The sequence below is a fragment of the Protopterus annectens genome, chromosome 5.part0 (assembly GCF_019279795.1).
Source record: "Protopterus annectens isolate FY-2018-M chromosome 5.part0, PAN1.0, whole genome shotgun sequence".
Classification (NCBI taxonomy): Eukaryota; Metazoa; Chordata; order Ceratodontiformes; family Protopteridae; genus Protopterus; species Protopterus annectens.
The window spans coordinates 1,368,132,903-1,368,149,934 of record NC_056735.1 but is presented as its reverse complement, the minus strand read 5'-3'; the positions used below and the strand labels follow the sequence as shown (position 1 = coordinate 1,368,149,934).

At 40.8% G+C, this 17,032-nt stretch overlaps 1 protein-coding gene across 10 annotated transcripts in view; it reads left to right on the top strand.

The window, feature by feature from the left end:
* Window positions 1-17,032, top strand: part of SYTL2 (synaptotagmin like 2) — a 1,607,062-nt gene that overhangs the window by 907,693 nt on the left and 682,337 nt on the right. For all 10 annotated transcript variants that reach the window (XM_044071181.1, XM_044071180.1, XM_044071175.1 and 7 more), the window contains one exon: window positions 4,828-4,979. In XM_044071181.1, the coding sequence (XP_043927116.1) occupies window positions 4,828-4,979 (152 nt within the window). The remainder of the gene's footprint in view (window positions 1-4,827; window positions 4,980-17,032) is intronic.

Sequence of the window (17,032 nt, the reverse complement as noted above, 5' to 3'; positions counted from 1 at the left end):
CTGGGTGTAACACACTAATGGCAGTAGAACTCTATACTGAAAGGCATAATAATGTGGCAAGACTATTGCATTGGGGATTGTGCAAACATTACAATACTGAAGTAGCTGAAAAACATTGGAAACCTGAGCCACAAAGCTTTACAGAAAATGATGAAGTTTATACCACATGGGATTCCCCCATTGCCAACAGTTCAAAAAATAGATGCTAGGAAACCAGATGTAGTAGTCCAGGAAAAGAAGACAAAATTAGCATTGATCATTGAAATTGCTACATCCAGTGACTACAGTGTCTTACATTCAGAAAGACACAAAGTCATAAAATACCAGGATATGCAGGCAGAAATGAGGGCAGTTTGGAAGACGGATACCCAGACAGTGCCAATAATTGTAGGAGCAACAGGTCTTATAAAAAAATAATTTACACTTCTACTTAGATATGCTACCGATATATGTAATGCCATATGAATTGCAGAAGGAGTCGGTACTGGGCACATTGTGGGTGCTGCAAAGAACGCTTCTGGCTAACATCAGATTGAAACAATACTAATTTCATGAACTTTAATCATAATTTGACATAGGAATGTGGTCCGTCCTCATCATGGTATTAGAAACCCAAAACCTTTGCAGGCAAATCAGGGACAGGAAAGAAGCACGTGGGAAGGATGTGATGCCTTACATTCTGTGATTTTTTTTTTTATTCATTTGCTTAGAAAGAGGCGTAAGAAATGTATTCTCTCAGTAATGTGGTTGTAACTGTTGACCAAGTGTGTGTGTGTGTGTGTGTGTGTGTTTTTGTGTGTGTGTGTGTGTATGTGTATGTGTGTGTATGTTTCTATGTATATATATGTGTGAATCTGTCTGTCAATGCTTCTGAATGTGCATACGCATGTTTGTGGGTTTTTGTCTGTGAGTGAGTGTGTGTGTGTGTGTGTGTGTGTGTGTGTGTGTGTGTGTGTGTGTGTGTGTGTGTGTGTGTGTGTGTGTGTGTGTGTGTATGTGTGAGAGATATTAAATACTTACATAGTGTATATTTTCAGTATAAAACACTCCCTGTAACAACAGTTGCATGTGCTACAGCAAGTTTAAAATATTAGGCGGATGAACTATTTGTCAATGATTTATTTTCAAGTAAAGCAAAAGAGTTGGACATGTTGGCTTACTGGTCAACATATTAAACCATATTAGAGAATGGGCAAAGTATATATCTTTACCCTGACTGGGGAGTAATCATTCTACAGCATAGTGTTAATGTCCAAGTAATGCACAGTAAAAAAAAAAGTGTGCCACTTCACTACAACGTAACATAGTAAAACTAAAACTAAGTGGTGATATCCACCCAAACCTTAGTTCTCCAACAGACATACAGGACTCACTTGCCCAACAACAAAAAATATATGCATCTACATTCTCAACCCAAAACTCACAAGCAGTCATACTGTTCCTCAGTATGAACCTTAGAAGCATATACAACAGAATACCACATAGAGACACAGACATTGTTCTGATTATTTCCCCAAATATGTTAGTCACTACAGAAACATGGCTAAAACCAGATATTAAAGACAAAGAAACTCTCCTACCAGGTTACAACATCTTAAGTATGGGTATAAGAAACAAAAATGCTGGAGAGCTAACCATTTTTATTGAAATATACTTGAAGTAACTCCCTATCTCAACCCCATTTCCCAATTTAACTTTGCAGAAATTCTCATCTCTCAGCCAAAGCTTAATAAAATGAGAATTAACAGTGCTGAAGAAATCCTATCCTACATGTCCACCAACTTAAGCCGTAAAACAATCATACCTCTACTTTGACTGGCAACTAATGTGCTCAGATACCTCAACTGTAGAATAAATATATATAATTTTACTCAAATCAGTACTCCCAACTGACAAAAACACCAGTAGACAATTTATAGTGTGTTGAAACCCATCTCCAAACAAAATAATCACCAATGGTTGCGTACTAGACACCATCAGTGACCATCTTCCTATCTTTGCTGTAAGGCTACGAAATAATATGCGGATATAATATAATAATATAAACAGGCACATAACCTCAGAAAATTACAAGTGCAAACTTATTTCTGTCCTTCAGTTGGGTAATTGGGATATTCTAAACAGTGCATCTAGAGGAATCTGTCTCATAATTTAACAATATATTTCATAATATACTAAATGACCTGGCTTTCATCAGAACAAAAAAGATAAACTCTAATCCAGCATCATGTTTAACAAAAAATCCATACAATTTATGCACATCTGGGAAAAGATTGTAAACACTGGTCACAAAAAACAAATCCGAAAGCATCTGACAAAACTCCAGAGATCTCAGGAACTGTATTAAAACAGACAAGAAAATATGTTACACTTACCTCCAGGAAAAACACCAACATAACCTAAAGTTCTTTTGGGCATCACTGAAAACTCTTCTCCACTGTGGTGAAACAACAACACCTGTACCATCAGCTAATAATAACCACAACAACACTGCCACCCATTTCAACAACTACCTTATCCAAACAATTTTATCTCTTGGCAAAGATAATACCGTCTCTATTCTGCCACTGCCTACTTAGCTAAATGACCATACAGCATCCTTCTCCTTAAAACCTGTCCATACTTCAACAATAGAAAAAACATCTCCAAAATCTAGAACCCAGAAATTTTGTTGCAAATAACCTTCCAGGTGAATACATCAAAGTGGCAGAAGATCCACGGCCCTATCCAGTTTCCATTCCATTACAGAGCACTATGTCCCAACCCTCTGGAAAAAAATCTTATTTAATACCCATTCACAAAAGTGGAAATTCAACACAATTCTCTTAAATGTGAATGCATTGCAGTACTGTGATCCTCATCAAAAATCCTAGAGAAATTAATTCACACACAGCTCCTCGGGTACCTCAATGCCATTAACACTCTCTTGCAGTCCCAACATAGCTTTCATCCAAGTCATAGTGCTACAACTGTCTTGTACATTTCACAGAATCAGTCATCATAGATATGGAGGTCACAGCCTCATCCATCTCCTGTGACTTATCCAAAATGTCTGACACTGTCTCCCATCTTAAACTTCTAACTGAACTCTCCTTCTTAGGCCTCTCCCAACCTATGCTATCCTGGTTCAATAGCTACCTTCACAACATTTAGCAGGCTGTAAAATGGCAACACACCTTCTCAACTTTCCTTCCAGTTCCTGTAGGTGTTCACCAAGACGTGATTCTTGGTCTGCTTCTACTTAATATATTTGTAAACAAGCTCCACTCAGCTGCAAACCAAGCTACCATCATGCAGTACTCAGATGACTCCACCCTTCTCTGCACTGCAACAAGTCTTATAAAATTCCAGTCAATCATCCTAACATCCTTTTCTCTGTTGAGTCCTGGCTAACCAATGCAAGCCTGCTCTTAAATCCAAAGAAAAACAAATTAATATTATCCAGACCTAAACAATTCTCTGCCCAAAACTTATTTTAATAGTACATCAGCTAATATTACTACTATAGAAAAGGTACCCACACAAAACCACTATGTGCAACTGTAGAAATTTTGTCCACATTTACATTGAATTATCAAAAAGAAAAAAAAAACACAGCAAAAAAGTTAGGGTCTCATATGGAACTCGCCACTGACTTGCCATAGAACAACTACCATGGTTAGAATTACCACAGCACCTAATTTACATCCAGCTAGTCATAGCCTGTAAATCTTATCTACAACCTCAATAAATGCCCATCCCTAAAAGCATATTTCAGCACTATTTACCATGCAGAGAGTTACAATCCAGTGAAAAAAAATTCTGCCAGCACAAAGTTAAATAATACAGCAGGAGATGCTCTGTATTTCAGTTATATCACCAAATTTTGGAACAATTTACCACTCCCACTAAAACAAATTGATAAATGAAAAGGCTTCAAACTCAAAATAAAACAACACCTGATTGACTTGTGGCTGTGCTCATGTTCCTCATCAGGTAATATGGAACATTAAAAGCTGCTACCATATCTATGAGACACTTGGCTTATAGATACCTTATGCATTAACCACGATTCACTTGCAAAGCTCTACTATCTTACCTCCATTGCTCTACCAATTTCTCATTTTTCTTCACTAAATTCCTACATTTCCTTCCCATCTCGTAAGCTTTACCACCTCCTTCTACTTTCCAACTATTTTCTCCTGTTTCTTCTACTCTCAGTTATAATGTTGGACAAACTGAATACCAGTGTCAAGGATATTTATGTCATTATCACAGTCCTTAGAATTTTTTTATTAGATCATTACTCTATGCTGTTTGTATTCTTAATGTAGTGTTTCATTAGAACCCTGTATATTAGACTATTGTATGTTGTTGCTATTTTTATTGCAGTGTTTTTCATAGAACTGCATACATTAGAACTTTACTGTATGTACTTTTATTGTTAATGATTGGAGCTTTTCTCCTCTAGCTTCCATTGAAAAGGGCCTTTCCTGCTCAGTCGACTATCTCAAGTCAACAAAAATAAATACATAACTAGATAATAAATAGCTATTTTACATCAAAAATATAAAACAAAATGATATAGTAATTAAAACATACAAAACAAACAGACCATTCTTTAAGTGAAATAATGCCTCCCAGGGTGTGCATTATTGTGGAAAAAATGCCTTTCCAGGACTGTAGAGGCCAACATCCCTGGGCAAGAATTTGCCCAGTACTCTGTCGGGCATTATTGCTTGCTTAAAAGTATCCTGTTTTATTGCTGGTCTGTGTATTTGCGTTAACTATATGAAATGCTACAGTGAAGAATGATAACCAATGAAGAACTTCTTTATCATTTTCTAGGAGCCTGCAAGTAAAAGTTAAAGATGAAACTGCTCTGAAGAACATGACTGGAGAGTGGTTTTATGAAGCAAAGTCTAAGCGGCACAGAGAGAAGGTACATGGATCAGACATTATCAGAGCATCAATGAAAAAGAAAAAGCCACTAACATTATGTGAGTTCCCTTTTAATATGTTTAATTTCACTCAATACATTTAAGTCATGTATGCAGAATATCTGTAAAACAGATAAAAACAACACATTTGATTCAAATGAGTTGGTCAGTGATGATTTTGTGTTATTGTGAAATTGTTGTTGGTTATGGAACTGCTTTGATTATGTTATTCTGCTGATGCATTGTTTTGTTTTTTATTTATTATTTCTAAAGGAGTTTTAACTGTTCTAAAGATGATATGCTATAGCTGTCACAACAAAAGATAAATAAACAGCCGGCTCAGTAATTAGCCTGATTTAATGCTGCTTGTAAATTGATATGTTGTGTAACTACATTGAGACTGTCATCATAAAGAACCTTTTCTTCTCTTAAACTCTGTATATGTCTAGCTTTTGTTTAGATCACGATTTGAAATTACCTACTGTCATTGAATATCACTTCATAGAAAGGCTGCTTACTAATAATGCAAAGAAAACAGCTGGCAATCAGAAACTTAGTTCACCTTTAATTTTAAGTTTCTTAACTTACTATGGTCTTATTTATTAACTGATATTAGACTTTGGTAGGCCCAGCTTTAAGTACAATTTATCTAACTGACTTCCCTACTTTGTGGTTTTAGAGTGATGCTTAATAGATATGTATAAGCGTACAAATGTAGAAAGTACAACTTAGTCAAAATCCCTGTTTCCAGATATGCTTTTTTATTGTAGGTTTTGTAATGCTTTGTTATAAACAGGCTGTATTACAAATGCTTTAATAAACACAATTAAAGGATGCATAATGCTATGAATTTATTTTGGGCAGGACTCGTAAATAGTCTCCAAACACCAAACCAGGATCTACTCATGTGTGGATTGCTTTTGATTTAATTTTGCTTTTTATAACACTTGTATTTTAACTCTGGAATTCTCCTATACTGAATGTGGTAGACCTAGCCAAAACCTGCAGCACCCTCTCTGTCCAACCAGTGCGTCATGTCCCTGCCCAAGTAGCTCACACACACACACACACACACACACACACACACACACACACACACACACACACACACACACACACACACACACACACACACACACACACACACACACACACACACACACACACACATTCTCTCTCTTTGATATTTGATTTATGTACAAACACACATACACTCCTGGGGAAGACTGGCACAGGTTTACTAGCTATGCCCCCTTCTGCCCAGACTATAAGGTAGTAATCACTGCCACCAACCACCCTTACTTATCATCTACTTTAAGGCCCTTCCCAAAGGGTGACCAGTTCTACTGTGCATTGTTACTGTTATACAAGTGGTAAGTGCGAACAAGGTCAAGGCTATTTAAGAGTGGCTTTTTATAACACTTGTATTTTTACCTCTGGAATTCTCCTATATTGAATGTATGAGACCTAAATACTCACTGTGCATGCAAGTACTGTAAGAGCTTAAATATCTCTAAACAAACCAGCCACAATTAAAAGGTTTAAATATACTTAATAATAAATAATAAAAGCACAAGACAATACTCAGCAACTCAACACAGTGACAACAGAGTTCAGAATCACAGGAAATATATTAAAACAACATTGCAGGACATTCTCACATAAATACAGAAAGCATCTAGACTAATCTTACTATATTCCAATCTATCTCTAAGAGAGATACTATGACTTAAGTCTTACTTACAGAGCAAGGCAAGTACAGATGAGAAGTGCTGAAGGTGGATGTGTTCAGATCCAAGACAAGATACAAAATGCACAGACTCACTCTCTGAGGTAATTCTTAAATTACTATCAGACATTTCTGCTGGGTAGAGTTGCCACCTTTTCAAATGATCAAAGTGGGACATTTTTTGTAGAAATGTGTGATTTTTCAGGACAGACATACCTATGGCCAGTGCAAAGGACAGAACTTCACTGTTTTTGCCCAAATAAAAGCTTATTCTTGTAGCATATAGGTTCATAGGTTAGTACTAGGCTAACTGCCCTTTTGAGCCATTGTAAGCCTAGCCAATTATCCCTTCTGAGACTCAAACCCTGCACCTTGTGTTTGTAAGGCAAACACCTTAACCATTAGGCCACCCTCCCAACCTGAGTTGCTTATACTATTTCATATAATATTTAGGTGTTTCAGATACAAAATAACTGATGTTCATCGTGCTATGCTGCTGCAGTCATCACACTTGGGTTTTCTGCCGTCAGGCGGTCCCGCAGTCGGCCTGAATTCCAAAGCCTTGGTCCGGCGTCAGTTGTCGTCGCTTCTTCCCTGACGTCAGTGCGGCAGGGGTATAAAAGAGGCAGCCAATGCCATTTTCTTCAGTCTTTCTTGCCGCGCGGTGCCGGAAGCAGAAGCAGTTCGCAAGTGCCGGTTGGCCAGCTCCTGAGATTTTCGAACAGAATTTCAGCCAAAGTCTTCTATAAAGCTAAGTACCCCGTTGGGGAAACTTTTCTTGCCTCAGACCAATGTCAGACAAAGTTAATAATTGTATTTCTTGTGGGAAGCAAATACCTCATAAGGATTTTCATTCTTATTGTATTCCTCGCCTAGGCCCAGACCACAACATTTCTGGTTGTCGGTTTTGCGCTAGGTTCAATAAACGCAATATTAAGCGTCGGGCTGATACCACCCGACATTATTTTGGCAGAAACTTCAACTACATTATGTCGTCGGAACCTCTGACTACCGCTATGTTTAAAAAACGCAAGGACAAAGACCGGCAGCCTAGACCTAGACCAGATACCGAGGTCTCGGTTAGGCCTGCCGCCGGATCTTCAGTATTCAGTGAGGCACCTACGCAGCCCCTGACTACCGCAGATTTAGAAAATACAACTACCTCTCAGTCAGAATCTACCAGGCCACTGGAGCCGGTTCCTCCTCAACTCGCCGACGCCAGCCCTGGCGGTGATCTGGAGACTATGGACAGGCCTTCGGTTTCAGAAGGCGTCTTTAAACCGACGACTCTTTCTGTTAAGTCATACGCTAAGCTTCCAAAGGTTAAGAAACCGAGTCCACAGACTCCCACACAGGCCCCTATGCCTAAAAAACAGACGCTCAAAATGGCGGAAGACCTGATTACCCTTATCAGAGGTTCCCAGCCCCCTCCTGACAAAAGGCCTAGACTGGAGGAAGATTTACCTCCTTCTGACCAGGAATCCATTTCCTCAGCAGACTCTGAGGAACAGGATTACCCCTTCCCTCTCTATGAAGACTCAGATGCTGAGGAGTCTATTCCCTCTGTTTCCCCCCCCTGAAGACTTCTCTTTTGGGGAAACCCTGCACACCATGAGAGAGCATTTCCACTGGGAAGGACAAGATTACTCTGACTCCAAGAAAAGACTCCGTGAGTTTCTTCTTTTGCCTCAGCATAGACCCCTAGCCATTCCACCTGTTTTGGACATTCTGGATGATGTCTACACTGAATCCAATCTAAATCCATATTCCTTACCTCCAGCACCACCTAAACCTGACAGATACTATCGAGTCCCTGCCTCTCACAAGTTTTTATATAAAAGCCCTGCTGCAGACCCAGAAACCATTTCCCAGGGTCCCAAAGGGGTTAAGGCCTCTACTGCTAAGAATCCACTACCTGCAGAAAGAGATTCCAGGGCATTAGAAAGATGGGGGAAAAAGTGTATACCTCTGCCACTTTGGCCATGAGGGCATTAAACTGCCAATTCCACATGATTAAATACCAGCAGTACTTGCTTACTCAGTTAAAACAGAAAATGATCCCTCAAACAGATCAACTAGATTTCAAAGGGATGCAAGATTTGTTGCATGCAGCAGAACAAGTGGGAAAACATACCTTGCAGTGTGGCTTTGATTCTTTGGAGGCCTCATGTAGAGCAGCAGTCACAGGGTCTGTAATATGTAGACATGCTTGGCTAAAAGAGCAGACCTTACCAGAACATGTCAAAGCAAAGTTACTGGATGCTCCACTGCAAAAGGATGCGTTATTTGGTGTCAAAGCAGAGGAAGTCTTAAAGAAGATGGAAGAAAAGGCAAAATCAATGCAAACAGTTAAAGATGTTTTACAGGTACAACCTCCTCGCTTCAGCAGAAGCTGGCCATCAAAAAAACGGTCCTTTCCTGCTTCAGACAGACCCCAAAGGGGCAGGTACAGACGCCCTAGGGGCAGAGGCCAGGCACAGGGTACCTTCAGACCTAGACAATGGCAAACAACAACTCAAAGGGGGAGACGACAGATCTCAACCCTTCAGAAAACAAACTCAATGACTTTCCTCTTCGCCTGCCAAGCATAATTGCCCAGGCAGCACCTCTAGGAGGAAAACTGGCTCTTTTCCCACAAAATTGGCACATCATAACAAAGGACAAATGGGTTCTGGATATTATTACCCGAGGCTACAGATTTCATTTTCACACTTTACCACAGATGAGAGGCATGCCAAATCTGCCAACAAACCAATGGGCAGAGGCACAAAAGCAAATTTCAGCTCTCATGAACATGAAAGCAATTCAAAAGGTACCTGAAAAAGAGCAAGGTCAAGGATTTTACTCAAGACTATTTCTAGTACCAAGAAAGGACAAAGCCTGGACACCCATCTTAGACCTGTCAATTCTAAACACGTACCTGGACATTCTCAAATTCAAAATGCTCACACTACAGCAGCTTCTTCCCATGCTAGGCAAGGAGTCTTGGCTGGTAACGTTGGACCTCCAAGAGGCATACCTGCATGTCCCTATCAGACAAGATTGCAGAAGATACCTCAGATTTTTGGCAGGCACAATGCATTATCAATTCTCTGCATTGCCCTTTGGCTTATCTACTGCGCCCAGAATATTCACGAAATGCCTGGCATCAGTAATTGCATACTGCAGACAGCGAGGAATACAAACTTATCCATATCTGGACGACTGCCTGATCCAAGCGGACAGCAAAGACATCCTACTACAGCATCTGGCATTTGTGACAAAGTTGCTAAGTTGCCTAGGGTACACAGTAAACAAAAAGAAGTCAAAACTAATACCCTCACAAGAAATAATTTTCCTGGGTGCCAGCTTGAATACAATGACCCAGATGGCTTACCTCACACCAGACAAGCAAAAACAACTGGCTCAGTACTTCAAAAACATGGCAACTTCTACCCAGCTCACTGCAAGGAAATTCCTGCAGGCATTGGGGTACATGGCATCCTGCATTCAACTAATTGCATATGCAAAGCTGCATATGAGAAAACTACAATGGTACCTAAAAAGTGTATGGTCCCAGCACAGACACAACCTCGAAGCAACTATAACTCTCATTCCCTGCCTTCAAAAAGAGTTTCTATGGTGGGCTCAAGCATGCCAAGCAAACAAGGGCCTTCCTTTTGTCTCACCTCTACCAAACCAAACCTTGACAACAGATTCATCAGACTACGCCTGGGGTGCACACATGGCAGGACAATGCATACAGGGCAAATGGTCTGCAAACCAAAGGCAACTACACATCAATCAAAAGGAGATGCTAGCTGTAAAAAATACACTAACAGCCTTCAAGGACCTTTTGCATCCAGGACAACTTCTAATAAGGACGGACAACACCACAGTTATGTGGTACATAAACAAACAAGGAGGGACGCACACCTACCCACTATGCAGACAGGCAATGGACTTGTGGAACACAGCATTAACTTACCAAGTACAACTGCAAGCAGAATTCCTGCCAGGAAAAGAAAACATTTTGGCAGACAAATTAAGCAGAAATTTGACAGACCCTCATGAGTGGAGACTACACCCACAAGTATTCTCAATGATAACTCAAAGGTGGGGACCGCCAGACATAGATCTGTTTGCCTCAACCAACAACTGCCAGCTACAAAAATTTTGCACAAGGACTTACCATCCCCTGGCCTGGAAAGTGGATGCCCTATCATTCAGTTGGACAGCATTGTCAGTCTACGCCTTCCCACCTCTGCATCTACTCACCCAGGTATTACTGAAAACCTGATCAGAGAGACCACAGATGATCCTCATTGCCCCAGACTGGCCACGTCAACACTGGTACCCACTACTACGAAACTTGACTCACAGCCCTCCATGGATCTTACCTCAATTCCCTCTGCTGTTAACCCAAAAAAACTCTCAGATCCTTCACAGTCAGCTAAGGACCTTAAATCTATCTGCATGGAAAATACCTTAAATTATCAAACAACACTTCTCTCAAAGGACGTCCAGAATGTCATTTTGGAGGCCAGGAGGCCCAGCACCAGAAAAACTTACTCAGACAAATGGAAAAGATTTTGTGTATGGAGCCAGGCCAGAAGCCTAAATCCTGGCATCCCAAATATTCTGCACATACTCCAATATCTAACTGAGCTGCTACACAAAGGCCTTTCTTTCTCATCCATAAAGATCCATGCTTCAGCCATTTCAGCTCAATATGATACGGTTCCTCCCATTTTCTCTCATCCTTTGGTAAGGCAGTTTCTCAGAGGGGCAAAAAATACAAGACCCCCCAGAAAACCACCTACTTCAACTTGTGATCTAAATTTTGTTCTGGAAAAGTTAACACTTCCTTCTTTTGAGCCAGCCTTTTCAGCAGAGCTTCAATACTTGTCATGGAAGACAGCCCTGCTGCTAGCTATCACCTCAGCATGCAGAGTCTCAGAACTGCAGGCACTTATGGCAGTGGAACCTTTCATCATTTTCCATCAGGACAGAGTATCTTTACGCACCAACCCTTCTTTCATGCCAAAGGTAGTATCCAGTGTGGCTCTCAATCAGACCATACACTTGCCCACCTTTTATCCAAACCCACAGAATAAAGGAGAAAGACTCCTTCACTCTTTGGACATTCACAGATAGCTATGTTACTATTTGGACAGGACAAAGGCTTTCAGAAAATCTGACCAACTCCTTGTATCCTATGCACCAGGCTCAGAAGGAAAGGCTATTTCAAAACAGACCATCTCCAAATGGATAGCACATTGCATCCGCTTTTGCTACTCACACCACGGGAAAGCAGTGCCTGCTAGCATTAGGTCTCACTCTACCAGGGCTACAGCAACCTCAGCAGCCTTCCTCCGAGGAGTCCCAACAAAGGACATTCTGGAGGCAGCTACCTGGAGTTCAGTGCACACCTTCACCAAGCATTATCACCTTCCTCTGTACTCAAAAAACAGAGCTGGGTTTGCCACTGCAGTTCTGCAGGGCATCTTAGCTGCACCTAACTAAGTTTAGCTCCTACAACCCAACCATAGCTTTGGGACTCTACCCAAGTGTGATGACTGCAGCAGCATAGCACGATGAACATAGTACAGTTTTGTACCTACCACAAATGTAGATGTTCGAGTGGTTATGCTGCTGCAGTCCAGGTTACCCTCCATCCCCTCTTCCTAACAAGGCTTTTCTTATACCTCCATGTACTTCAACCTTTGGGATGCATGTCTATATGGTGTATTTGCTTACAACTAGTACCATTGTTTTGCACTAAGGTATGTTTTGCAAGCTTCTTATTTTGCCTTCTTAGTTTGGGGCACCTGACATCTGGGGCAAGAAAAACTGAAGAAAATGGCATCGGCTGCCTCTTTTATACCCCTGCCGCACTGACATCAGGGAAGAAGCGATGACAACCGATGCCGGACCAAGGCTTTGGAATTCAGGCCGACTGTGGGACCGCCTGACGGCAGATAACCCAAGTGTGATGACTGCAGCAGCATAACCACTCGAACATCTACATTTATGGTAGGTACAAAACTGTACTTTTTGTGGAACTATTAAAGAAAACTTAGTAAATATTTTTTGTCTTAAAATCTGAGGACATCTGCCATTTTTTAGATTTTTTAGCAGGACAAAACTGCCCAAAGTGGGACTGTCCCTCACAAAGTGGGACAGGTGGTAACCCTACTGCTGGGTTATCTCAGATTAGATCATTCTTGTCACCTCTGCCTTTAGTTTCCAGGCTAACAGAAACTTAAAAGTTAGCACCCCTGTGTCAAAAATACTTTATCTGTTAGAAGCTTGCCTGGAGCTGGAAGTCGTAAAACAGTTGCACACTTTTACCTTTGAAACCTGTAATTATTTCTGTTTCCAGACAATAGAGAGAATTTATAGCTGCAGACATTCTGTCTTCTAGATGTGGTAAACACAGTCATAAAACTCTTTACTTGTCAACTTATTTTCTTGAAGCTCAGCACATAACATACAGCTTTCTTACATTTGTCGGACAAGCATACAAATCATATTGTTATTCAGAAATGACATAGAATTATTTACAAAATTCTAGCTAGCTGGGCTGGCAGCCTTCACAACCTCTATTCAAATCATAGCTAGCTAAGACCTCCAACTCTGACTCAAGATGCTCAGTCCACCTATCTGGACCTCTTCGTATTTATCAAGATTCAACCCATTACCCTGATCCTGGGTGACTTTATCTATCCAACCATAGATTGGAAGAAATGCTCATGCCAAAACACAAATGCCCAGATATTCCTTGATTTCGTCAATGCAAATGCCTTGGACCAGTTGGTTGACACCTCCACAACCACCACAGCTTTCCTACAGTGTTATCATCCCTGGTAAGATCCGACCACAAAGCAGCCACTTTTGAAGTCACCCCCACCACCCCCCCGCCCTCAGCTAGGGTCAAACAAAAAAACTTCTCCAAAGCTGATTACAGCCTTCTGAGGGAAGGTATAAACAGCTTCACAGCCCCCACCCCCACCACAGAAACTGGCACATATGTCCAAACTTACACCAAAGTACTATATGAGCATTTATATAGCATGATGGAATCAGGAATACCAGACAAGATGAAATCCTCCTCCTCAAGGAAGAGTAAACCTGCCTGGTGGACATCTACAATAAAAAAACTACAATAAAAGGAAAAAATTGCTGTCTAGGACCAAGAAAGAGCAGCTGTCTAATTGGAAGCAATCTCTCCTTAGCCTGAACACGCAAATAAGAGCACTAGTGAAATCCTGCAAAGCAAACTTCGAGTCTAAACTGGCCATATCTACTAAAGACAATCAAAAGGCTTTCTTCACATATGTCCACAGTCTCAAGGGAAGCACCCAGATCTGCTCAGAACTGGTGGTCAGTGGCACCACATGCACAAATACTGTAGATATAACCAACCTGCTGGCAGACAGGTTCAGTGAAAACGTCACTCCTCTGTCCTCCCATCAGTAAAACAGGAAACCCCCAGTACCTGCCCCCCTCCCCTTATCTCTAGGGAGCAAGTCATCACTGCCCTTTCAAGGGCAAAAAATACAGCCTCCATGAGACCTGATAACATCTCAGGCTGCATCCTACATGAACTCAGGCAGGAACTTGCTGCACCATTAGGCACCTAATTCAACCAAAGCTTGAGTACCGACTTTGTCCCAGCTGAGTGCAGGACAGCTACTGTCATCCCTTTGCACAAAGGTGGAGCATCCACCAATCCAGGAAATTGTAGACTCATAGGTTCATAGGTTCATAGACTGGTACTAGGCTATCAGCCCTAGGGCCTGTACAAGCCTAGCCATAACAATTCCCTGGATATTTCTTCCCACAATATTTACTTCCCATCAGCCTAACTAGCCTAATCTACAATGCCATGGAGCAGATTATCATGGACCTCATTAACAAGGACATTGGCAACTTTCAGGCACTTGATCCCGCACAGTTTGGTTTTGTCGAGGGGAGGTCATGCCTGTTAAATTTGGTTGACTTCTTTAAAACAGTCACCAAGGCCATAGACGAGAGGAAGATGGTGCACACCACCTATCTTGACCTGGCCAAGGCCTTCGATACTATTCCCCACTCAGGTATGGTAGATAGATAAACTCACTCAACTAGTCATCAATCCATATGTTATCAGATGGGTAGCAAACTGGCTCACTGATAGAACCCACCTAATCAAAATAGGGGAAGCCACCTCAAGTAGTAGACCCATAACAAATGGTGTACCCTAGGGTTTGGTCTTGGGGCCTCTGCTGTTTGGGATATACTTCTCAGAGGTGCAGGCCAAATCTAGTGGGCTATAGCTAACCAAGTTTGCAGATGACTGCAAGCTGGGGGTGCTGTCATCAATTCCCCTAGTGATGTGGACATCCTCCAAGAGAGTCTCACCCAAACAAATGATTGGTGCCAGAAAAATGGCCTCAAACTGAATGCCAAAAAATGCATCATCACCCCTTTTGGGGAGAATGACTTCCCCACAAATTATCACATTGATAATAAGGCACTAGGCACACAATCAGTTGTGAGGGACTTGGGAACCCAGGTTGATAGCAAACTGACTTTTGACCACCATATTGCCTCCGTTGTATGGAAAGCTTTCTACATGGCCCACCTCATTAGTAAGGGTATCCTTTCCAGGGACAAGGTGGTCATAACATCCCTGTATTCTTCCATTATAAGACCGATTATTGAATACAATGCCCCTTTCGTCATGTACCTCACAAAGCACATGCAGTAGCTGGACATACCACAGATATTCCTCACCCGTATAATCCAGGGCCAGAAACATCTACCATACACAGATAGTCTAAAAGCCCTGTCTCTCTATTCAGTGTCCTACAGATTCCTCAGAGATGACCTCTGTCAGGCATGCAAAGCAATCTCAGACACTGCCCTGATGGGACTGCTGCATATCCGCAAGTCAAGCTCCACTCAAGTAACCCACATGTGAGACCTCAACCTGGTCTGTAACATCAATAGGACTTGTTGGCAGGACAGATTTGTGTCCCACAGACTCCCCCTTTTGTGGAATAGACTCCCTCTCCATGTAAAGCAGAGTACTGCATTAAACCTTTTTAAGCTCAACCTGGATAACTGGATGGGGAGCATGACATACACTCCTGGGATTCCACCTATGTCCTTGCTGGACAGTGACATAGGGTGCTGACTTGTTGGAACATGGGATAAATTTTTGGATAGGCTTGTAAGGGCCTCAAGGCCAATAACCTAGTAACTTCCTACAATCCTGTGATCCTATAAACAATATGTACTGCACTTATCTCCACTAATCCACTTGTTCTAGTAAAGTTGTGTCTTTGCAGTCCTTTTCCTGTGTCATACCACTGTTGTATGTTTTGCCACATGTTTTGTTCTTCACCTCATAAAAATCTTTGGTTTTCCTCATGACAAGAATGTTGGGTACTCTATGGGATGTATTAGGGGATGAGCAACTGTATGCCAGATGACAATAATAAACTGGTTTACGATGTACATGGTTGTCTGAAAATGTTAGGTATGAGAATTTATGTTTAAAGCTGTGTATTTTGTTGTTAAATGCTTCATAATATAAATAAAACACAAATGCATTTTATTTTTATTGTTTTCAGGATAAGGTATGACTTATTTTGATCCTTGTGTTGCCTGTGCATGAGGAGTGTGTGAGTATGTGTTTTTGTGTTCTAAATTTCAAAATGTTGACTTTCTTATGGTCGAGACCATAAGATCAAAGCTTTGAAACTTTGAAATATAAATAAAAAATAAATAAATAAAAACAAAAAAAATGTTTTTGGGTTTTTTTTTTGCCCCTCTGCACCCCCCACACCCTCTGCTAATTAAATATATCAACTCCAAGATCGCACTACAGCAAGGAAAATGGTAAATATACCATTCCGCGCTGTACGAGGATCTCCATTTAAACAGTCCAAAGTTTCAAAACTTTGATCTTATGGTCTCGGCCATAAGAATGTCAACATTTTGAAAGTCTGAAATTTAGAAGTAGACCTGTACATACATATATGCAAAGGCTTATATATGTATACGCAAACACACAACACACACACACACACACACACACACACATATATGTGTGTATATATACATACATACATGTTTGTGTGTGTATATATATATATATATATATATATATATATATATATATATATATATATATATATATATATGGGTCCTATTCAGAAGATCGACTCAGCAGAAAGTTGAACTTCATATGGTTTGAGATATGATTGACTTTCCGAAATATCACTTCACAGAAGGACTGCTTGTTAATAATCAAAAGTAAACAGCTGGCAATCTGAAACGTAGTTCACCTTTAAATTTCAATTTCTTAATTTAGTATGGTTTACAACATATTTATTAGTCTTGTTTATTAACT